Source organism: Monodon monoceros, unplaced genomic scaffold (assembly GCF_005190385.1).
Source record: "Monodon monoceros isolate NGI ecotype Baffin Bay Population unplaced genomic scaffold, NGI_Narwhal_1 Super_Scaffold_6, whole genome shotgun sequence".
NCBI lineage: Eukaryota > Metazoa > Chordata > Mammalia > Artiodactyla > Monodontidae > Monodon > Monodon monoceros.
Window position 1 is genome coordinate 35,623,215 of NW_021703783.1, and position 16,178 is coordinate 35,639,392.

Genomic DNA, 16,178 nt, shown 5'->3' on the forward strand with positions numbered 1-16,178 from the left:
AGAACTCCACCAATGCCCTTAAATGTCCCAGAACTGGAATTGGCTTTATTTTATGGGCCAAAACGTACTATTGGAAGTTCCTAACGTAACTTTTTTAGTCTTAGATTCTACCCAGTAGTAGAATCTGGTTTATAACTTAGATGCTAAATGCATAGCAAAATTAGCAAATACTTACTCAGCATATGGGTATATGTACACCATATCTGCGGGATATTCCCATGAACATTTATAATTGAAGGGCTATTCAATGACCTGACTAAACATTAATCTAAAATCTAGAAATACAGAAGTCAAAGCAAATTCTGAGCTCCGTTACTACTGAGTCTGCATATTAGATGACAGTGATCAGATGTGTGAACCAGAGGGTCTGACAATTGCCTGTATAATAGAGAAAACAGAGAAAGGTAAGTCTAGGGTGCAGGAAAACCTTTGCTGTATTCAGAAAAATCATTTCTGGTTCAGGACCCTCCACATGTCCACAGGCATATATGATTTCTTTATGTATACAGTGATCAATGCTTCTCCAAAAAACAAGAATTGGACAGCAAAAATAAAGAGTGTAGATAGAAGCATCTATATAATAAATTAATGCACAATACTAAACTTTACCTGAAATTAAAAAAAAAACCTTATCCTTTGTTTAATATGATGAGAGCATACCAAACAGTCTCCCCTCAATTGATCTAATTCTTTGGTAATTCCTTGGGAAGTCAATGTTACAAATGTAGATTTAGACCGAGTTACAAATGTTATAGCTATTCTAGCTCTATTGTACTGTTTGTTTTTTTTTTTCACAAAACATGTTCACCAGAACTGCCTAATCAATGTCTTATTCATACATTTTTCCATATATGTTATGAATTGACCTGTTTTTAAAGAATTATGTAATTCAGATTATATAATTTTGTTCCCTGGAAAAATAATAAGCGTACCCTGTATTCTAAATGCATTTTCTGCTTTGGCAGAAAATACTAAAAGTAACACCGATGAAATCCTGTGTCACTTGTTGGGAATTGAGGGAGATTGCTGAATCCAGTTTGGGCTACTTGGATACACAAAACACACCTCATGATATCTAGCTATGTAATTGTTCTGGCCAAATTAATCTGCTAAATGTTTACAGGCCTGAAATGAGGCTTTCAGTTTTAAAAGTGGAATATTCTCCTGCCATGAAAATGAACTCTAGGATTGGGGGGAGTGTTTCTTTCTTTTTTTTTTTTTTTCTGCGGTACGCGGGCCTCTCACTGCTGTGGCCTCTCCCGTTGCGGAGCACAGGCTCCGGACGCGCAGGCTCAGCGGCCATGGCTCACGGGCCCAGCCGCTCCGCGGCATGTGGGATCTTCCCGGACCGGGGCACGAACCCGTGTCCCCTGCATCGGCAGGCGGACTCTCAACCACTGCGCCACCAGGGAAGCCCCCTAATTAATTTTAATGATATGTGTAATTAGTAAGGAGAAGGCAGTCTTTTGTCTTAGAGATAGTGTACATTATAAAAGTGTACAACTATGCATATGAATATACCTCTAGCCATTAGGAGTCAGAAAATTTTTAAAACTTACTTTATTTCAAACATGGCTTAGAAAAGTAAAGCTGATATCAAAAGCCATTCAGCTAAAAAATACGACACCTAACAGTTCAATCAAAGCACTGACACGATATAAATATTTATAGTTCAGCCCGATCCTTAGCCCTCAAATAGCTGTGTGATTACCTAATCATAAATGATATTCAGAACACAAATAGCATATATTTATAACATAAATGTTGCATTCTTAGACAGTTATTTAAGACTCCAGCACTGCATTAGGGGTTGTGATCTGCATTCATACTGATGCCTGACTAACATTAGACTTTATTCTTGTGAAGCATTTCACTGCCACCAACTGTGTCTTTGAAAATACCAGGCTGTACGTAATGCGCAGATGTCTGTGGCTGTCTGTCACAGACAATGTGGTGTCCATCCTCCAGGCTGGCTATGTGATGCTGCTACCACTAGGCAGCATTTGACCAAGTTTGGATAAAGTGCATTGGTTTAGGTATAAACTTTGGCCACTCTGCAAAAATCTCTGCGCCAAGCACTGTTTCTAGGTCTTGGGGATACAGACGTGCAGTGAGTAAAAACAGACATGGGCTCAACCCTTTGGAGATGATAGTCTAGCAAGGGAGAGAGACATTAACCAAATGAATCAGACGACCGCACTAAAATATTAACACTGTGATGAGTGTCTAATAAGGTGGTTTGTCCAAGTCACGGAGATTGGGGGAAGGCATAACTGAGGTGAGGCTGAGCTGAGTTATGAGGAGTTAACTAGCTGAAGAGGAAAGGAAAGAAGGTTCCAAGATCACGTGCAAAGGACCTGTGGTGAGAGGGAATGGCACCTTCATGGGATGGAGAGAAGGTCACTGTGCCCAGTATATCTTGTATATAGGGGCACAGGAGATGGGACCAGGGCATGCAGGACCCTGTAGGTCTGGTTTGGGAAGGGATGTTTTTCCTAAGAGTGTGTATAAAGTCAGATTTGCTGCCAGGAAAGATCTTTTAAATTATTAAACACCAAATTATTTTATAACGAATTACTTTGTAAAGTGGTTTCTATGGACTGGTAGGGCTGTTCCAGCAGTTTGGGGGACTGGGCACATAAACTCTCTGCCGTTTGGTTAGGGATGGCTGGTTGAACAAGTATGATGATTAGACTGCTCTGATTACTTTTCGTTGTTGTTTTATTTAAAAGGAAGAGAATATGTTAATATTTTCTCAGATTATTCCTATTCACAAAGATCAAACTTCAGATTAATTGAAAGGGCACCAGGTATGCATGGGCTTTGAACCAAGTGTAGATGTGTCCATTCACTTACATAAAAAGGATGATCCCTGTGTTGGCCATGGCATAGGACAGGCCCAGGATTCCACTGCCCATGATGGCATTACTCAGATTGAATGAAGACATTCCAAAGGAGGTGGTTCCAGGATGCTTGAAGACAAAGGGATGCGTGATAAGCAAATATTTGCCAAAGGACGAAGCTTTTTTTGGATTATTCTTATCCTATATTATCTTTACTGGAGGAGACTACCATCCAATAGGGAAGATTAAGATAAAATCACAGTGAATAAAAGTCATGACTCAACTTCAATAAAAGTGTATAATTTTCAGTGGAATGTAGTACTTGATTTAAGCAGGGGTCTCAGTAAAAATAAAAAATACAAGTTGAGTAACATAAAGAAGGGAAAGCATGTAGGATTGCAGATTACATTTGGGTTAGAATGATTTCTCCAAAAAACAAATAAATTTCATAAATGATTTATGCAGCCATATGGCGAACAGGAAAAACAAGCCCTTATTCCAGTAAGGGCCTGAATAAACAGAGAATGTGCTGATCAAGGCTTGGAAAATTTCAGTCACTTTGTTTTCGCACAGAGACCCAGTTAGATCAGACATCCTCAAGTCCTGTTTACTGCCAGAGAGCAGAAAGTCACTTACATGTTCATCGTCATAATCTGTCAGCTTCTTTTTCCCCAAAAATCCATTTGTCAGAAATTTCTGACTTTCAGCATCTTCATTAGTAAATTGACTGAACACACACACACACAGGAAAAGAAGACAGTAAAAACATCTGGTAAATGCTCTGAGTTATACTTATGTTTCGGGTGATCTGTCACTGAATTAGGAGAGGAAAAACAAGACAGACTTTTTTTTCCTTCTCCTCCACATACTACTGTTCCTTCCAGACCAATGACTGAGCCCCATTTATGAATATACTTTGGGAGGGAGGGAGAAAGTTATGAAGGAAGAAAATATTTTTTTAGTTGGGATCTTTTATAAGCCACATTTCTTCTTCACACATTGACTATGCAAAAAAAAAAAAAAAAGAGAGAGAGAGAGAGAGAATAATTAGAGCGAATTTTGTTGCCATTTCGAGCCCTCCCAAAGAAAGGGAACAGAGTAGTGACTGAGTTTTCTCAACTGCTAATACACCATGATCAGAGGATCTTATTAATTCAGTAAATATTTATTAAGTGCCTTGACAATGTGATCCCATCTCACTTGATGCTCAGATGTCTCTGTGAGAGAAACTTCCATGTCTTTGCTCTAAATATGCAGCGACTATGGCTCAGAAGAGTGAGGTAGTGTATCCAGACGCACCAGATCCCAGGTCTAGGGTCTCCCACAGTGCCATGGAGACCTGGGCAGGGCACTGTAGCTGGTATTTTCCTCTTTTTTGGTTCCATCTTTTTATACACATATCCCTTGCTGGAAAGGAGTTGGATGGTAGCTCTGTGCTGTGTTTGGTTGTGTGTGAGTGTGTGTAGTTTAATTACTCTGAAAATGTACTTGAATTGTTAGACAATGAATGAAACTAAGAAAAACATTAAAGAAATCCAATGAATTAGTAGAAGAGTTGGGAGGACTTTAAGATGTCACTATCCATGGAACATTATGACTGCGGTCTACTTGGTACAGGCTGGAAGCTGCACATCCCCTGACAGTACTGGTCGGCTCCTGGAGCTCTGTGCCAGAGGTTTTGAGGGTATTGATCTAGTACCAGTCACATTTCCGAAAGGCTTGACTAATGAGTTCAGCTGCCACCATTGCATTTTTTTTTTTTTTTTTTGCTGTACGCGGGCCTCTCACTGTTGTGGCCTCTCCCGTCGTGGAGCACAGGCTCCGGACGCGCAGGCTCAGTGGCCATGGCTCACGGGCCCAGCCGCTCCGCGGCATATGGGATCTTCCCAGACCGGGGCACGAACCCATGTCCCCTGCATCGGTAGGCGGACTCAACCACTGCGCCACCAGGGATGCGCCACCAGGGAAGCCCCATCAGGGCAGCCCCACCACTGCATTTTGACACTGCAAACTATCACACAGGCTTTCTTTTTGTTACAGGAAATGCTCAAATATGTATGCTTAGTTCTTAAAAGTGCTTTATAATTAGATAGATCGCAATTTTAGGGCATTTCTTGCATGAGAAAGTAAAATAAAATGATTGGAGAGTATTTTATTAAAATAACCCTTAGAAATATAAAAGGGGAAAATAATTATTTTAGATCTGTACAAATGATCTCTTATAATAGAAGCTAATTCTGAATATACCTTATGAGAAAGAAGGATAACAAGGTTACTTTTTGAGAATAGAGAACAATATAAAGTGTAGATAGAACGAGCAGACAAAATCATAAAGTTTTGTGTGCTTTTCTAAAACTCAAGAAGTGGATTTTCTTGAACCTCATGGTGTACAAGTTAGGAACATATCCTGTCATTTTCCTCCTATTTCTGGAAGGAAGTATAATGCCCTCAGATGCTGCCTTCTTCCACCTCTGCACTTCTGCACTCCCCCTCCCTTTTGTGCTTTATTTTAATGTCCGTAGTTAATATACTTGCTATGTGGAGACTGGTACACAATGTTCATAGTTGGAAACGGAGACCATAAAATGAACTGGAGCCCCAAATGGACCTAACGATTATAAAAACAAAAGTGTCATCTAGATTTAAACTCTGGAACGTCCAATGTTCTATTTTAACCTTAATCAATAAGTTAGAATCCTTTAGTCCATGAGTAATTTTTAAATGTTTAAATGTGAAAGTAAATAGACTTTCTCCTTTGAGGCATTTGCATGATCTTATTTTGGCATGAGATGAGTTGTAGTCATAAAACATGCCAAGATTGCATAAAATATACAAGAAATGTCCCCAGTGTCTTCAATGATTTAATACCAAACCCAGCATATATTGAAAACATAAGTATAATGATTCCAAATAAATGTATTATGTTGAACTTCCCTCTAAATTTACATTTAAGAGATCTATCCAAACATAAACAAAACCCATCTTTTTAAAGTGATCATACAATTGCAAAATGATGACCCACTTGAGTCAGGAGTTACAAGCTAGGTCACTGTAAGTGTTCCAGAACACATTATCTGAAGCTAACAAAAGCATTCTTGCTCTTTCCATGACGGCTTTCAGAGGACCAAATGTCCTGTAGGACTGTTCTTAGGACCATGTCCCCTTCAGCTCTGCCACCTCCACAGAGCTCATATCTGTGTGCATCCTTCTCAGAAACAAAAGAGCCCTCAGATTTGATCAATTTCCTGAGGGTGATGAAGTGGAGGAGGAAAAAGAAAAGTTTACAGAGTATCACCTATCTCAAAGGCACCCACTTAATCCTCAGCAAAGTAGGCGTTGGTTTGCCATTCTGCATTTTCCACTGAAGCTCAAAGAAGATAACTATCTTCTCCAAGATCAGGTAACTCCTCTGCAGATTCCAAAGCCCTGGTTCTGCTACATTGTGCTTCCTCAAGGGTCACCTAACTAGAAAGCATCATATTTACATCTCCAGAGTCTCTCTCGTCTGACAACACTAACGTTTACTACTGCGCTGGCTTCTTGGAGGAAGAGCAGTGCTTCCTCCCGACACCCTTCCTGGATGTTGTGGATGCAATAAGACGTCTTGGTTTGAGGATAATATTCTCTGCTTCAGACTGAGATTTGGTCAAATATTCACTTCTGAATGTCTTAAGTCGTGCATAATTTGTGTTATATAATATTTTGTGAGAAATTAATAAACTTATCAAATAACAGTTGTGCAGCTACTATGTACCAGGCAGTACCATTAACATGTTGTAGTGGCATCGTGAACATCTGGACAGGGAGAGGTTACGCAAAGCAGGGGGTGGTCACTTCTAACTGGGGGAAGGCTTCACAGGAGAACTAACATTGAGCTGAGTCTTGAAGGATGAGTGCAGTCAATAGAGAAAAAGGGTAAGGTGAGTGGGTAATACTAAAAAAAAAAGGGCATTTCAGGCACACAGAACAGAGTTAACGAAGGAACAGGAGCTCTGAGTGGCTCAACAAGGCTAGGAAAGAGGGTACAAACAGGGAGCAGGGCAAGAGATGGACAGGAGAGCTAGATGAGGGCCAGATCATGCAAGGCCTTATATGCCAAGCAATGTATGTATAGTCCAATCTTTCTCCTATAGCTAATGGGGAACCACTGAAAGGGTTTACCCAGGGATGGAACATAAGTCAATTTGCAATTGTAAAAGATAACTTTTGCAAGGGATGTGCAGGGCTAGCTGGAAGAGAGCAAAATATAAGACAGGAAGACAAATCAGGGCTGTTCTAGTAGACAGGTGACAGATGACGAGGGCCTGTAATAAGACGGCAATAGAATAGGTACAGACAAGTGGGTAGGTTTGAAATATTAATGAGGTAGACCCAACCAGATATAGTCGAACAGTGGATGTGCAGTTTCGGGGAAAGGATGAGTCAAAGTTGACACCAAACATCCTTTGATTGAGTTCCTGAATGATAGTGATGACTTTCACCAAGATGGGTTTGCTTGAGGAGGGACAGAGTTTGAAGGGAACGGCAGTAGTTCAATATTAGACATTACAGGTTTGACTTTATCAATGAGACAATTCAGACACATGAGTCATCCAGTAGAGATGTGTAGTAAACACATCTGTGAGTTGAAATAGAAGAGGAACAGGCGGAAGATATGGCATATGTTCAGTGGGTGAAGCCTGATGGCTGTGAATAAGCTTGCTCATAGGACACTTTTAGCCAGAGAAGAATCCCTGCAGAACTCTGGAGACGTAGCAACACTTACAGGGCAGTCAGAGGAAGAGGAGTCTGAGAGAATAGTCCAAAAGGTAACAGAAGTGATAGGCTAATATCATTTAAATTATTCTGTATTATTAATAGGGACAAGAACACTGTAACTGTAATTCTAAATTAATCACACAAAGGATTGACATACAATAATAATATAATAATGTGTACTTCAGGATCAGAGAGTTGATGCGTTAACATCAAAGTCATTGTTATCTCTCAAATAGGTAATAAATCCTATTTTTCCCAACAAAAACCTTGTTTTCCATGTCCATAAATGTCTCTTATTTTTCCATGGAACCTGGTTATTTTAACCCCATACCTGCTCATTGCTGCCTTTTCTAAATTTCCCATCCCGGTGTAGCTATCTTGAATACTTTCTCCACTGATGCTCTCATCATCAGGTTCGATGTTGACATTGCTCAGTTCCATGGGATCCATTTGAGCTGTCAGCGCTTTCTTGTCCACACACAAGCTCCTTCAGTGTAAACAAGATACCGTACCTTCAGCTTGAGGCTCTTCTACTTGGAGTTATGTTCAGAACACTCTGTTCTGCACACAGAACACAAAATAAATCATTATAATTTACTTTAAATTAGATAAATGAACACTAGTCACCTATTTGTGTATGTTCTCTGTAAAAACATGGAAAGGAAGTAAACTCCTAAAAACTTCACATAAACATGTCCCCAAAGCTTCCATTACCCAATACAAAAATAAAAAGAAAATGGAAGAGAAAAAGGAAAATTCTTAATAAATTGCCAAATCAGCAGGTATTTATAGAATGCCTATGTGTGGCAGGTGCTTTGCTAGTCACTGTAGGAAGAAAAAAAAATATTAAGACATGGCAGCAGTCTTTAAGAAGCTTTAGCTATTTGTAAGCAGATTGCATGACTTAAAAGGGCGACAATAGTAAACTGTTGATAAAGGAAGATCTGCCAAGGCGGAATCTACCAGTGTCTCTACCAGCAGTAACGCAGAAAATTACTGCTTTAATTTGTTAATTGGGCATGAAAGAATTAACACCGCCAAAATGCTTGATAACATGCAACACAGGGTAGGATCAGCCTCAGGGAACCACTTTCCAGGCCCTTGGATCATGAAGCCAAAGTTAAGAATAGTAACCAAAGCAAGTACAGGTTTGTCTTTGAATCAGCCTCAGTCACCATTTATATAAAGTTGAAATGCACTTTAACAAGAAAAGGGTCCAGCTTTTAGGCTCTGCTCTGCCTTTAATTTATTGGATTTCAGCACAAGTTATTTAACTTTTTGACCTCATTTTCCTCAACTGTAAAGTGAAAAGGGGTGGACTGGCACTGTGTTAAAAGATGCTATGAACCTATTAATGGTAATGTTCTGAAATTTTTACTATTGAAATTCTTGTTGAAGCGTTATATTGGGAGAAACACTATTACTCTTGGAATGTGTGGTTCTGAAACATGCACTACCCATTTGGTAAGGAAATCCTGAGTAGAGAAACTAACATAAAAATTGCTCCAGAATTCATGGAATCCACAAATCCCCTGACAAATATGAAACAGCCACATGAGAAGGCCTCCACAATCCAGGGCTGCAGCAGCACATCTGTGAAAGACAACTCACACTCAACATGAGCTCACACCCCAAATCACAAAAGTGACATATCACACACAGAAACTCGTTAGGAGTGTCAGCAGGCACAAGAAATAATAAGATTCATACCCGAGTGACTACAAACTGCAAGGTAACTTAAAATAGACTTTAAAATTAATATAATAAAAAGTAATAAAAGATTCAAAATAAGAAATAACATCCACAGATTAAGAACATGGTAAAAAAAAAAAATCAGGTTAGTTTGGGAAACAGCCAAAAAAAGAATTCTAAAAATAAAATGTATAGTCATATAAAAAACTCAGCTGAAGGGAGAGTAATGAAACTGGAAGATAGATCAGTGGAAATCACTCTGATTATATCACAAAGAAAGAAAGAAAAATATAAAGAAGTTAAGAGACATGGGGAAGAAAAATGAGAAAAAGAAGGTTAAACATACCCTAATAGTTATTCTAATATGAGAAAATTATGAGACTAGGGAGAGACCAAAAGGACATAATGGCAAAGAATTGTTGGGAGCTAAAGAAAGATAGGATTTAAATTTAAAAATTTTTAAATCTCAGGATTTAAAAAAACACACAGTACTTCAAGCAAGAGGAAGAAAAATGAATATATTCTTTAATATGAGGTAGTGTAAGTGTATAACATCAAAGATGAAGAGAGAAATGTTAAAAGCACTAGAGAGAATAGAAGTAAGACACACATACAGTTAAAAAAAGAGAGGGCTTCCCTGGTGGCGCAGTGGTTGAGAGTATGCCTGCTGATGCAGGGGACACGGGTTCGTGCCCTGGTCTGGGAAGATCCCACATGCCGCGGAGCGGCTGGGCCCGTGAGCCATGGCCGCTGAGCCTGCGCGTCCGGAGCCTGTGCTCCGCAACGGGAGAGGTCACAACAGTGAGGGGCCCGCGTACCCGAAAAAAAAAAAGAGAAACTTGTATTGAGTACAAAGGCTTCTCTCAGCACCACACAGTATCAGTTTCACTTCCCAGTAGCAATCACTAACGACAGTTACTATTTTTAGTTCTTCATTTAAAGTTAGTCATTCTAAATTTAAATTATTCACTAAAACCTCTCTGACTTGGTTTATCAACTCTAGACTGACACTTAGGAAGGATAAGGAAATTAGCATACTTCTTTCTATACTCCTAATTCCTTCTCCCACCCTCCTAATTGTTTCAGTTCATGAAATACTTCTACAATGTTAAGATGCATAATAATTTCATCCTATTCTGTAAAACAAATCATAATTTATCTAAAGGATGTTTCTGAACACTGAAAATGAATAATCAGTATTTACAACATTATGATTGTGTAAATAGTATGCCCAAAGAACCTACAGTATATTTGACTACATAATAAAGGAAATATAATCCTATATTACTAAAACTTTGAATGCAAATTATCCATGCTCTTTTACTTTCTTAACGGCTTCCTCCTCCATCCTCTGGGTCTTGTTCAGCTGCCAATGTTTCTTGAATGCCATGCCATCTCCGTTCTTCAATTCATTTTGCATTGTGCTGAAATACTGCCTTGAATAACTTTTTTTCACACAATAGGTCCATGTTTGTAAACAGAATTTCTGAGTTGTGTCATGTTGGAAAATGTCTTTATTTTGCCCTCAAATTTTTTGATTGTTTGAATTCTAGATTCAAAATCATTTTCCTTCATAATGTGGAAGATATTTTCCTCTTGACTTCTAGCTTCCACTGATGAGTGAGATTCTCATTCCTTTGACTTTTTTTCTTTTGGAGGGTTTTAGGATCCTTATCACAATCTGAAATTTCTCCAGGATGTAACTAGATGTGAGTAGTTTTAAAGCTTCATCATACACCGCCCGTGGAGAGACCATTCATTGAAAAGACTTGTGTCTTTCTTCTGACCATGAAAATGTTCTACTATTTTAAATCTGTTTCCTCCCTCTAAAACTTGTATTAGTCATGTATTGGACCACTTGATCTCTATTGCCAAGATTTTCTCTTTATTTCCCATCTCTTTATTACTCAGTGTTCAGGGATAGTTCCTCAATGTCCAAAATAACAAATTTGATCTTCAGTTGTGTGACATTGTGATATAATAATAAATATACATTTGATCTTCATCCTCATTCCTGGCACAGAGCTCCAAATGTAATACAATAAATTAATATTTGGGTTTTGTCCCCAGTTCCTGAAATAGCTCTGGAATGATAAAGGAGTTTTTGTTGTTGTTGTTATTCATAACAAGACCCTTTCAACCACACCTGAGTTTACCTTAATGAAGTGACTTTTGTAAAGCCCCTAAGGATGAGGGGGCTGGTTGCCAGGGGAACCAACCAAGTGATTAGACAGTTGGAGCTTTCAGCCCCACTTCCAACCTCCTGGGAGAGGAGAGTGGGTGGGGACTCACTAATGGCCAGTGAGTTAATCAGGCATGCCTAGTTAATGAAGCCTCTATAAAAAAATCCTAACTAAAGGGGTTTGGAGAGCTTCTGGATTGGTTATCATATGGAGGTGCTAGGAGGGTGGCACACCAGGTGAGGGCATGAAAGCTCTGAGATCCCTCCCTTCATACTTTGTCCTATGCATCTCTGCCATCTGGCAGTTCCTGAATTATATCCTTTTATAATAAACCAGTAATCTAGTAAGTAAACTGTTTTCCTGAGTTCTGTGAGCAATTCTAGAAAATTATTAAATCTGATTTATAGCCGGCTGGCCAGAAGTACGGGAGGTCTGGACTTGCTATTGCATCTGAAGTGGAGGCAATCTTGTGGGACTGAGCTCTTAACCTGTGGGATCTGATGTTGATTCCAGGAAATAGTGTCAGAACTGACTGAACTGTAGGACTCCCAGCTGGTGTGGGAGAATTTGTCAGTGTGAGAAGAACCCATACTTTTGGTATCAGAAGAAAGTATTAAGAGTAGAGTAGAAAAACATTGTTTACTTTTAATCTGTACCCATTTTACTTTTCAACCTGCCCACTAATTATTTTTCACACTCATGTTTTTAATTTCTGAGAATCTGTTCAGTCTCTTCCTCTCTTTTCATAACATCTTTTTTTGTTTGTTTTACAGTTGCAGTAGTTACTCAACCCTTTCTAAGGCTATTGATTAGAAGTTTCCAAAAGCTCTTTTTGTCCCCTAAATTATGTCTTTTTTCCTGGAGTTATTCTGTTTGTTAATCTTGGCCCTTCTCTTCCATATGCCTGGTTTTTCTTAAACTCTTAGAGATCCTAGGTTGTCTGTTCATATTTGTGAATGAAGAATATATTGGTGAGCTTAGAAAGCTAGTCCTTGGGGTTTCCCTGAAATCTTGCAGGCTCATTACACTGATGGGTTGCTCCCTTGTGGGTCCTGGGTAAGTGGGGTCTATGCACCCGGTCTGTGTGCAGAGCACCAGCAGGACCTTACTCACAGACACAGCTGGCACTGTAGGCGAGGTGCCTCTGGAAGAAAAACACAGTGATGTATTTTCCCCTTTTGACGGAGCTTCCATTCCTGCTTGTTATCTCTTTTTGCCTGCTGTGGAGGCCCTGGTATTTATTATAGAGTCCATTCTCAGGCTCTCTTTCAGACTAGATTATCCTTATCCTTTGGGCAAAAGAGGCAGCCCAAACAGACCAAGAGTCCAAACCAAGGCTCCTTGATGAACACCTGGTCAATGGTTGTTGGTGATTCACGCCTCCTCTTTGTATATATTGACTTAACTTGGAACCACTACTGGGTCCTTCTGGAGAAAGCCCATTTACCTGGTTTACCCCGGTTCCTTTTCTCTTTCACAGGTTTTCCGGCCCTATCTGCTTCCTGGCTTCTAGGAATTCTTAAAACTTCCATTTGTTATTGACACTGCTATTATTTTACAGAACTTTTGTTCGTTTAAAAAGTACCATTTTGTTTGAAGTTTCATTCTTTGAATCCCTCAATGGTAGGTCATAAGCCCCCTATTTTAATCTACTCTCAAAGCTTCATAAACCAAGGATTCCTCAAGTCACAGCTTTGGCCCAGGCCTCTACTGTGATCTCCAGTTCCAAGTGTCCAGATATACACTTGCATATCTCAAAGGTAGTTTAAATTCAATGTGTCTAAAAATCTAACTTGCGATAGTTCCCCTTCTTCCAATATTTCCTCTCCAAAGAATGTTGTCACCATTTATCCAGCTCCTCAAATCAGAAATATCAGTCTTCTATTATAATTTTTTTTATCCCTTACATCCAGCCTTTTCCAAAGTCTAGTTGATTTTACAAACAAATTATTTCTCAAATTAGGCTACTTCTTTCCCTTCCTTACACCATCAGTCTTGTCCAAGCGACCATCATTTCTTACGTTGTCAATTGCAACAATTGTAATTGATGCCTTGAGTCCTTTCTTGCCTACTTTCTCCCTCCTCATTCATCTTCCACACAACATCCAGAGTGATCTTTTAAAAATAAAACTTAGGTCATGTCATTCATTTGCATAAAACCTTCTATTGTCTTCACTTTACTCTTAGGATAAAGTCTAAGATTCTCAGCATGCCCACAAGATTCCACATGGTCCCTCCACTTCTGGCTTCATTACTTCCACACTCTCCCCACTTCACTGTACTAGCTACTCTGGCCTCCTTTTCCATTTCAGGGACTTCCCAAGTTCTCTACCACCTCAGGCCATTTGCACATTCAGGTCGCTGTGCCTGGAATGATCTCCCCCTCCTGCATGCCATGATTTGCTTAGTCAATCCCTCTGGGGGATTACAGGAGTATACATGTCAGCAGTCCTGGGGATTTCAGCTAAAGTCTATTTCACACTGTACTTATTCATAGGAACCTCATTAATTTCATTCACATTAAGCAATGCTAATCCCAGGGTTAAAAACAAAAGAGAACATGTCAAACACTCTTATGGTACTTACTACATGCCAGACATTATTACAAGGGCTTCACATCTATCAACTCATTGAATTCTCACAGCATCCTACTGTGGTAGGTACTATTTTTGTTCTTATTCCCATTTTACAGATGAGGTAATGAAAGTCCAGAGGGGTTGAGCATACTCTATGCTACACCACCTCTGTGCTGTTGTCTCTACTACAGATAACTAAAGCCCAGACAGGAACAGAAAATCTGGCTTTGGTGATAAATAGAACTGGTTGTAAGTCCTGACCAAATTAACTAACTTCTGACGAAAGTCATCCCATATGCAAAATGAGAATAAAGCAGTGTGAGGGTTTAAATGATATTATGCATGGCAAAGTGTGGTTTGTAGTAAGCTCTCAATAAATTTAAATCCCTCTTCCCTCTCCCAATCATCAGAATTTAATTACTGCCTACATCTGCATGCAAATGTGTATAGTATTTCATATGAATATCCACACACGCATATAATTTACCATAGGCAGTTAGAGGACCTTACAATTCTCAAACTCTCACAAACATTGTAAGCAAGGTAGGTACTCCTTCACAAATAAAAAAATTGAGACCTAATCTTACACTATTTTCACCATATATAAAACACTTACATTTTTAGTTGTATGATTATTTGATAAATAACTGTATCCTCCAATAGGTAAAAAATTTCATGAAGGTGGGAACAGGGCCAGGTTTGTAGACTACATATACATATTCCCATCATCTAGCACAGTGCCTGGTGATACATTCTCCTAAGACCAAGGCAACTTTTTATGATCTCCTTTATAAATACAAGTACACATTCTTGTTATAGCTTTCTAGGTTAATATTTCAAAGTGAAATAGAAATGTTCCCTTCTGGTTCCCAAGAGAAAGAACAGCTTTGTTAGACAAAGAATGTTCAAAATTCTTCTAAAAGAGAAATCACATTTGGTTTGACAGAACTTTTGGTAGTCTAGCCTTTCTAGCTAATGATGTTAAGTTTCTCTGCAAAGGAGATTTTGCAGAAACAGACTGGATATTCCGGTGCAGTGGTCTTCTGCCTTGCCATCTTACTTCACTCATTCATGAAGGCGCAAAATCAAAACTTGAAACAAAGGTATTTGGCGCACTATTGCCATTTGGAAGACTTTGTTTCATCATATTTATTAAGCCAGCCAGATGTCCTAAATAGCTGATTCCTTGTAGCCAATTTCTAGTTATGAAACATTATGCATAACATTTCTTTGTAGCATTATTTATAAGCATTTATTTTACCCGATAAGTGAAAGTGAAAAAGGAGCTAGCATTTCCCACTATCGCTCTTTGTTTTGTCTTTCATGCCAGCCCAGTTCTGATGAATCTACTCTGAAATCTAGGTTTAGGTGACAGAGTTTACACTTTGGTTGAGTGCGCAGGAAGTAGCTTGTCCTGCAGCTTCTAAAAGCCAAATTATCTTGCATCCGAGGAACTGGTTTAAATCCACATCCAAAATATATCTTAGATAAATGAACATAGGTTTGACAATGAAATAAACCTAATTACCTTTATGTGAAATTCTCTTAAACAATTTCCCCAACAATGCCATTCTAGTCACACATTGATATTCAGATAGCTTATTAGCCTACGGCATGATTTCTCACAGAAATTAGCTTCCATAAGAGCTTTCACTGTCATTCAGTGTGATGTACGTCTTAGAAAAGAAACTGCCAATAATAGCAGAACCATATTCACTTGACTACTTCCTATTGCTGGTGATAATAGTTTAGCATTTTTCATTCCCTTCCTCTACTTAGACATAGCTTAGAAACAATATCAAGGGAGAACTAGAAAAGTTAAAAGAAATAACCTTATGCTGAGGTCTTGTCCCTTTGCTAAGAATATTACATGCTTGTTAATATAAGAATTAAAGCAGCCCTTTGATGAGGTATAAAGGACTATTCATAAAATCTGAATACATTATTTTGCTTACAAATTTTCCAGCTCTGCTCTGAGAAAAAGACATAGATTCTCTAGTCATCTTAAATGTTAAGAAATATCTGAAATTCCTGCATAAATTTTAGTTCCTATTTTCCCAAACAATAGTTTGTTTCCAGAAATGAACAGCAATATGTAACATATATGAAATTAACATAGTGAACTG

General features: G+C 38.8%; 1 protein-coding gene across 2 annotated transcripts in view; it reads right to left on the reverse strand.

The window, feature by feature from the left end:
- The window catches only part of SLC38A4 (solute carrier family 38 member 4), a 67,818-nt gene that overhangs the window by 22,215 nt on the left and 29,425 nt on the right, over window positions 1–16,178 (reverse strand). For both annotated transcript variants that reach the window (XM_029204556.1, XM_029204557.1), the window contains exons 2-4: window positions 7,933–8,162; window positions 3,480–3,570; window positions 2,857–2,972 (exon numbers count right to left, since the gene is read on the reverse strand). In XM_029204556.1, coding sequence (XP_029060389.1) covers window positions 2,857–2,972; window positions 3,480–3,570; window positions 7,933–8,051 — 326 coding nt within the window. In that variant the 5' untranslated portion in view covers window positions 8,052–8,162. The remainder of the gene's footprint in view (window positions 1–2,856; window positions 2,973–3,479; window positions 3,571–7,932; window positions 8,163–16,178) is intronic.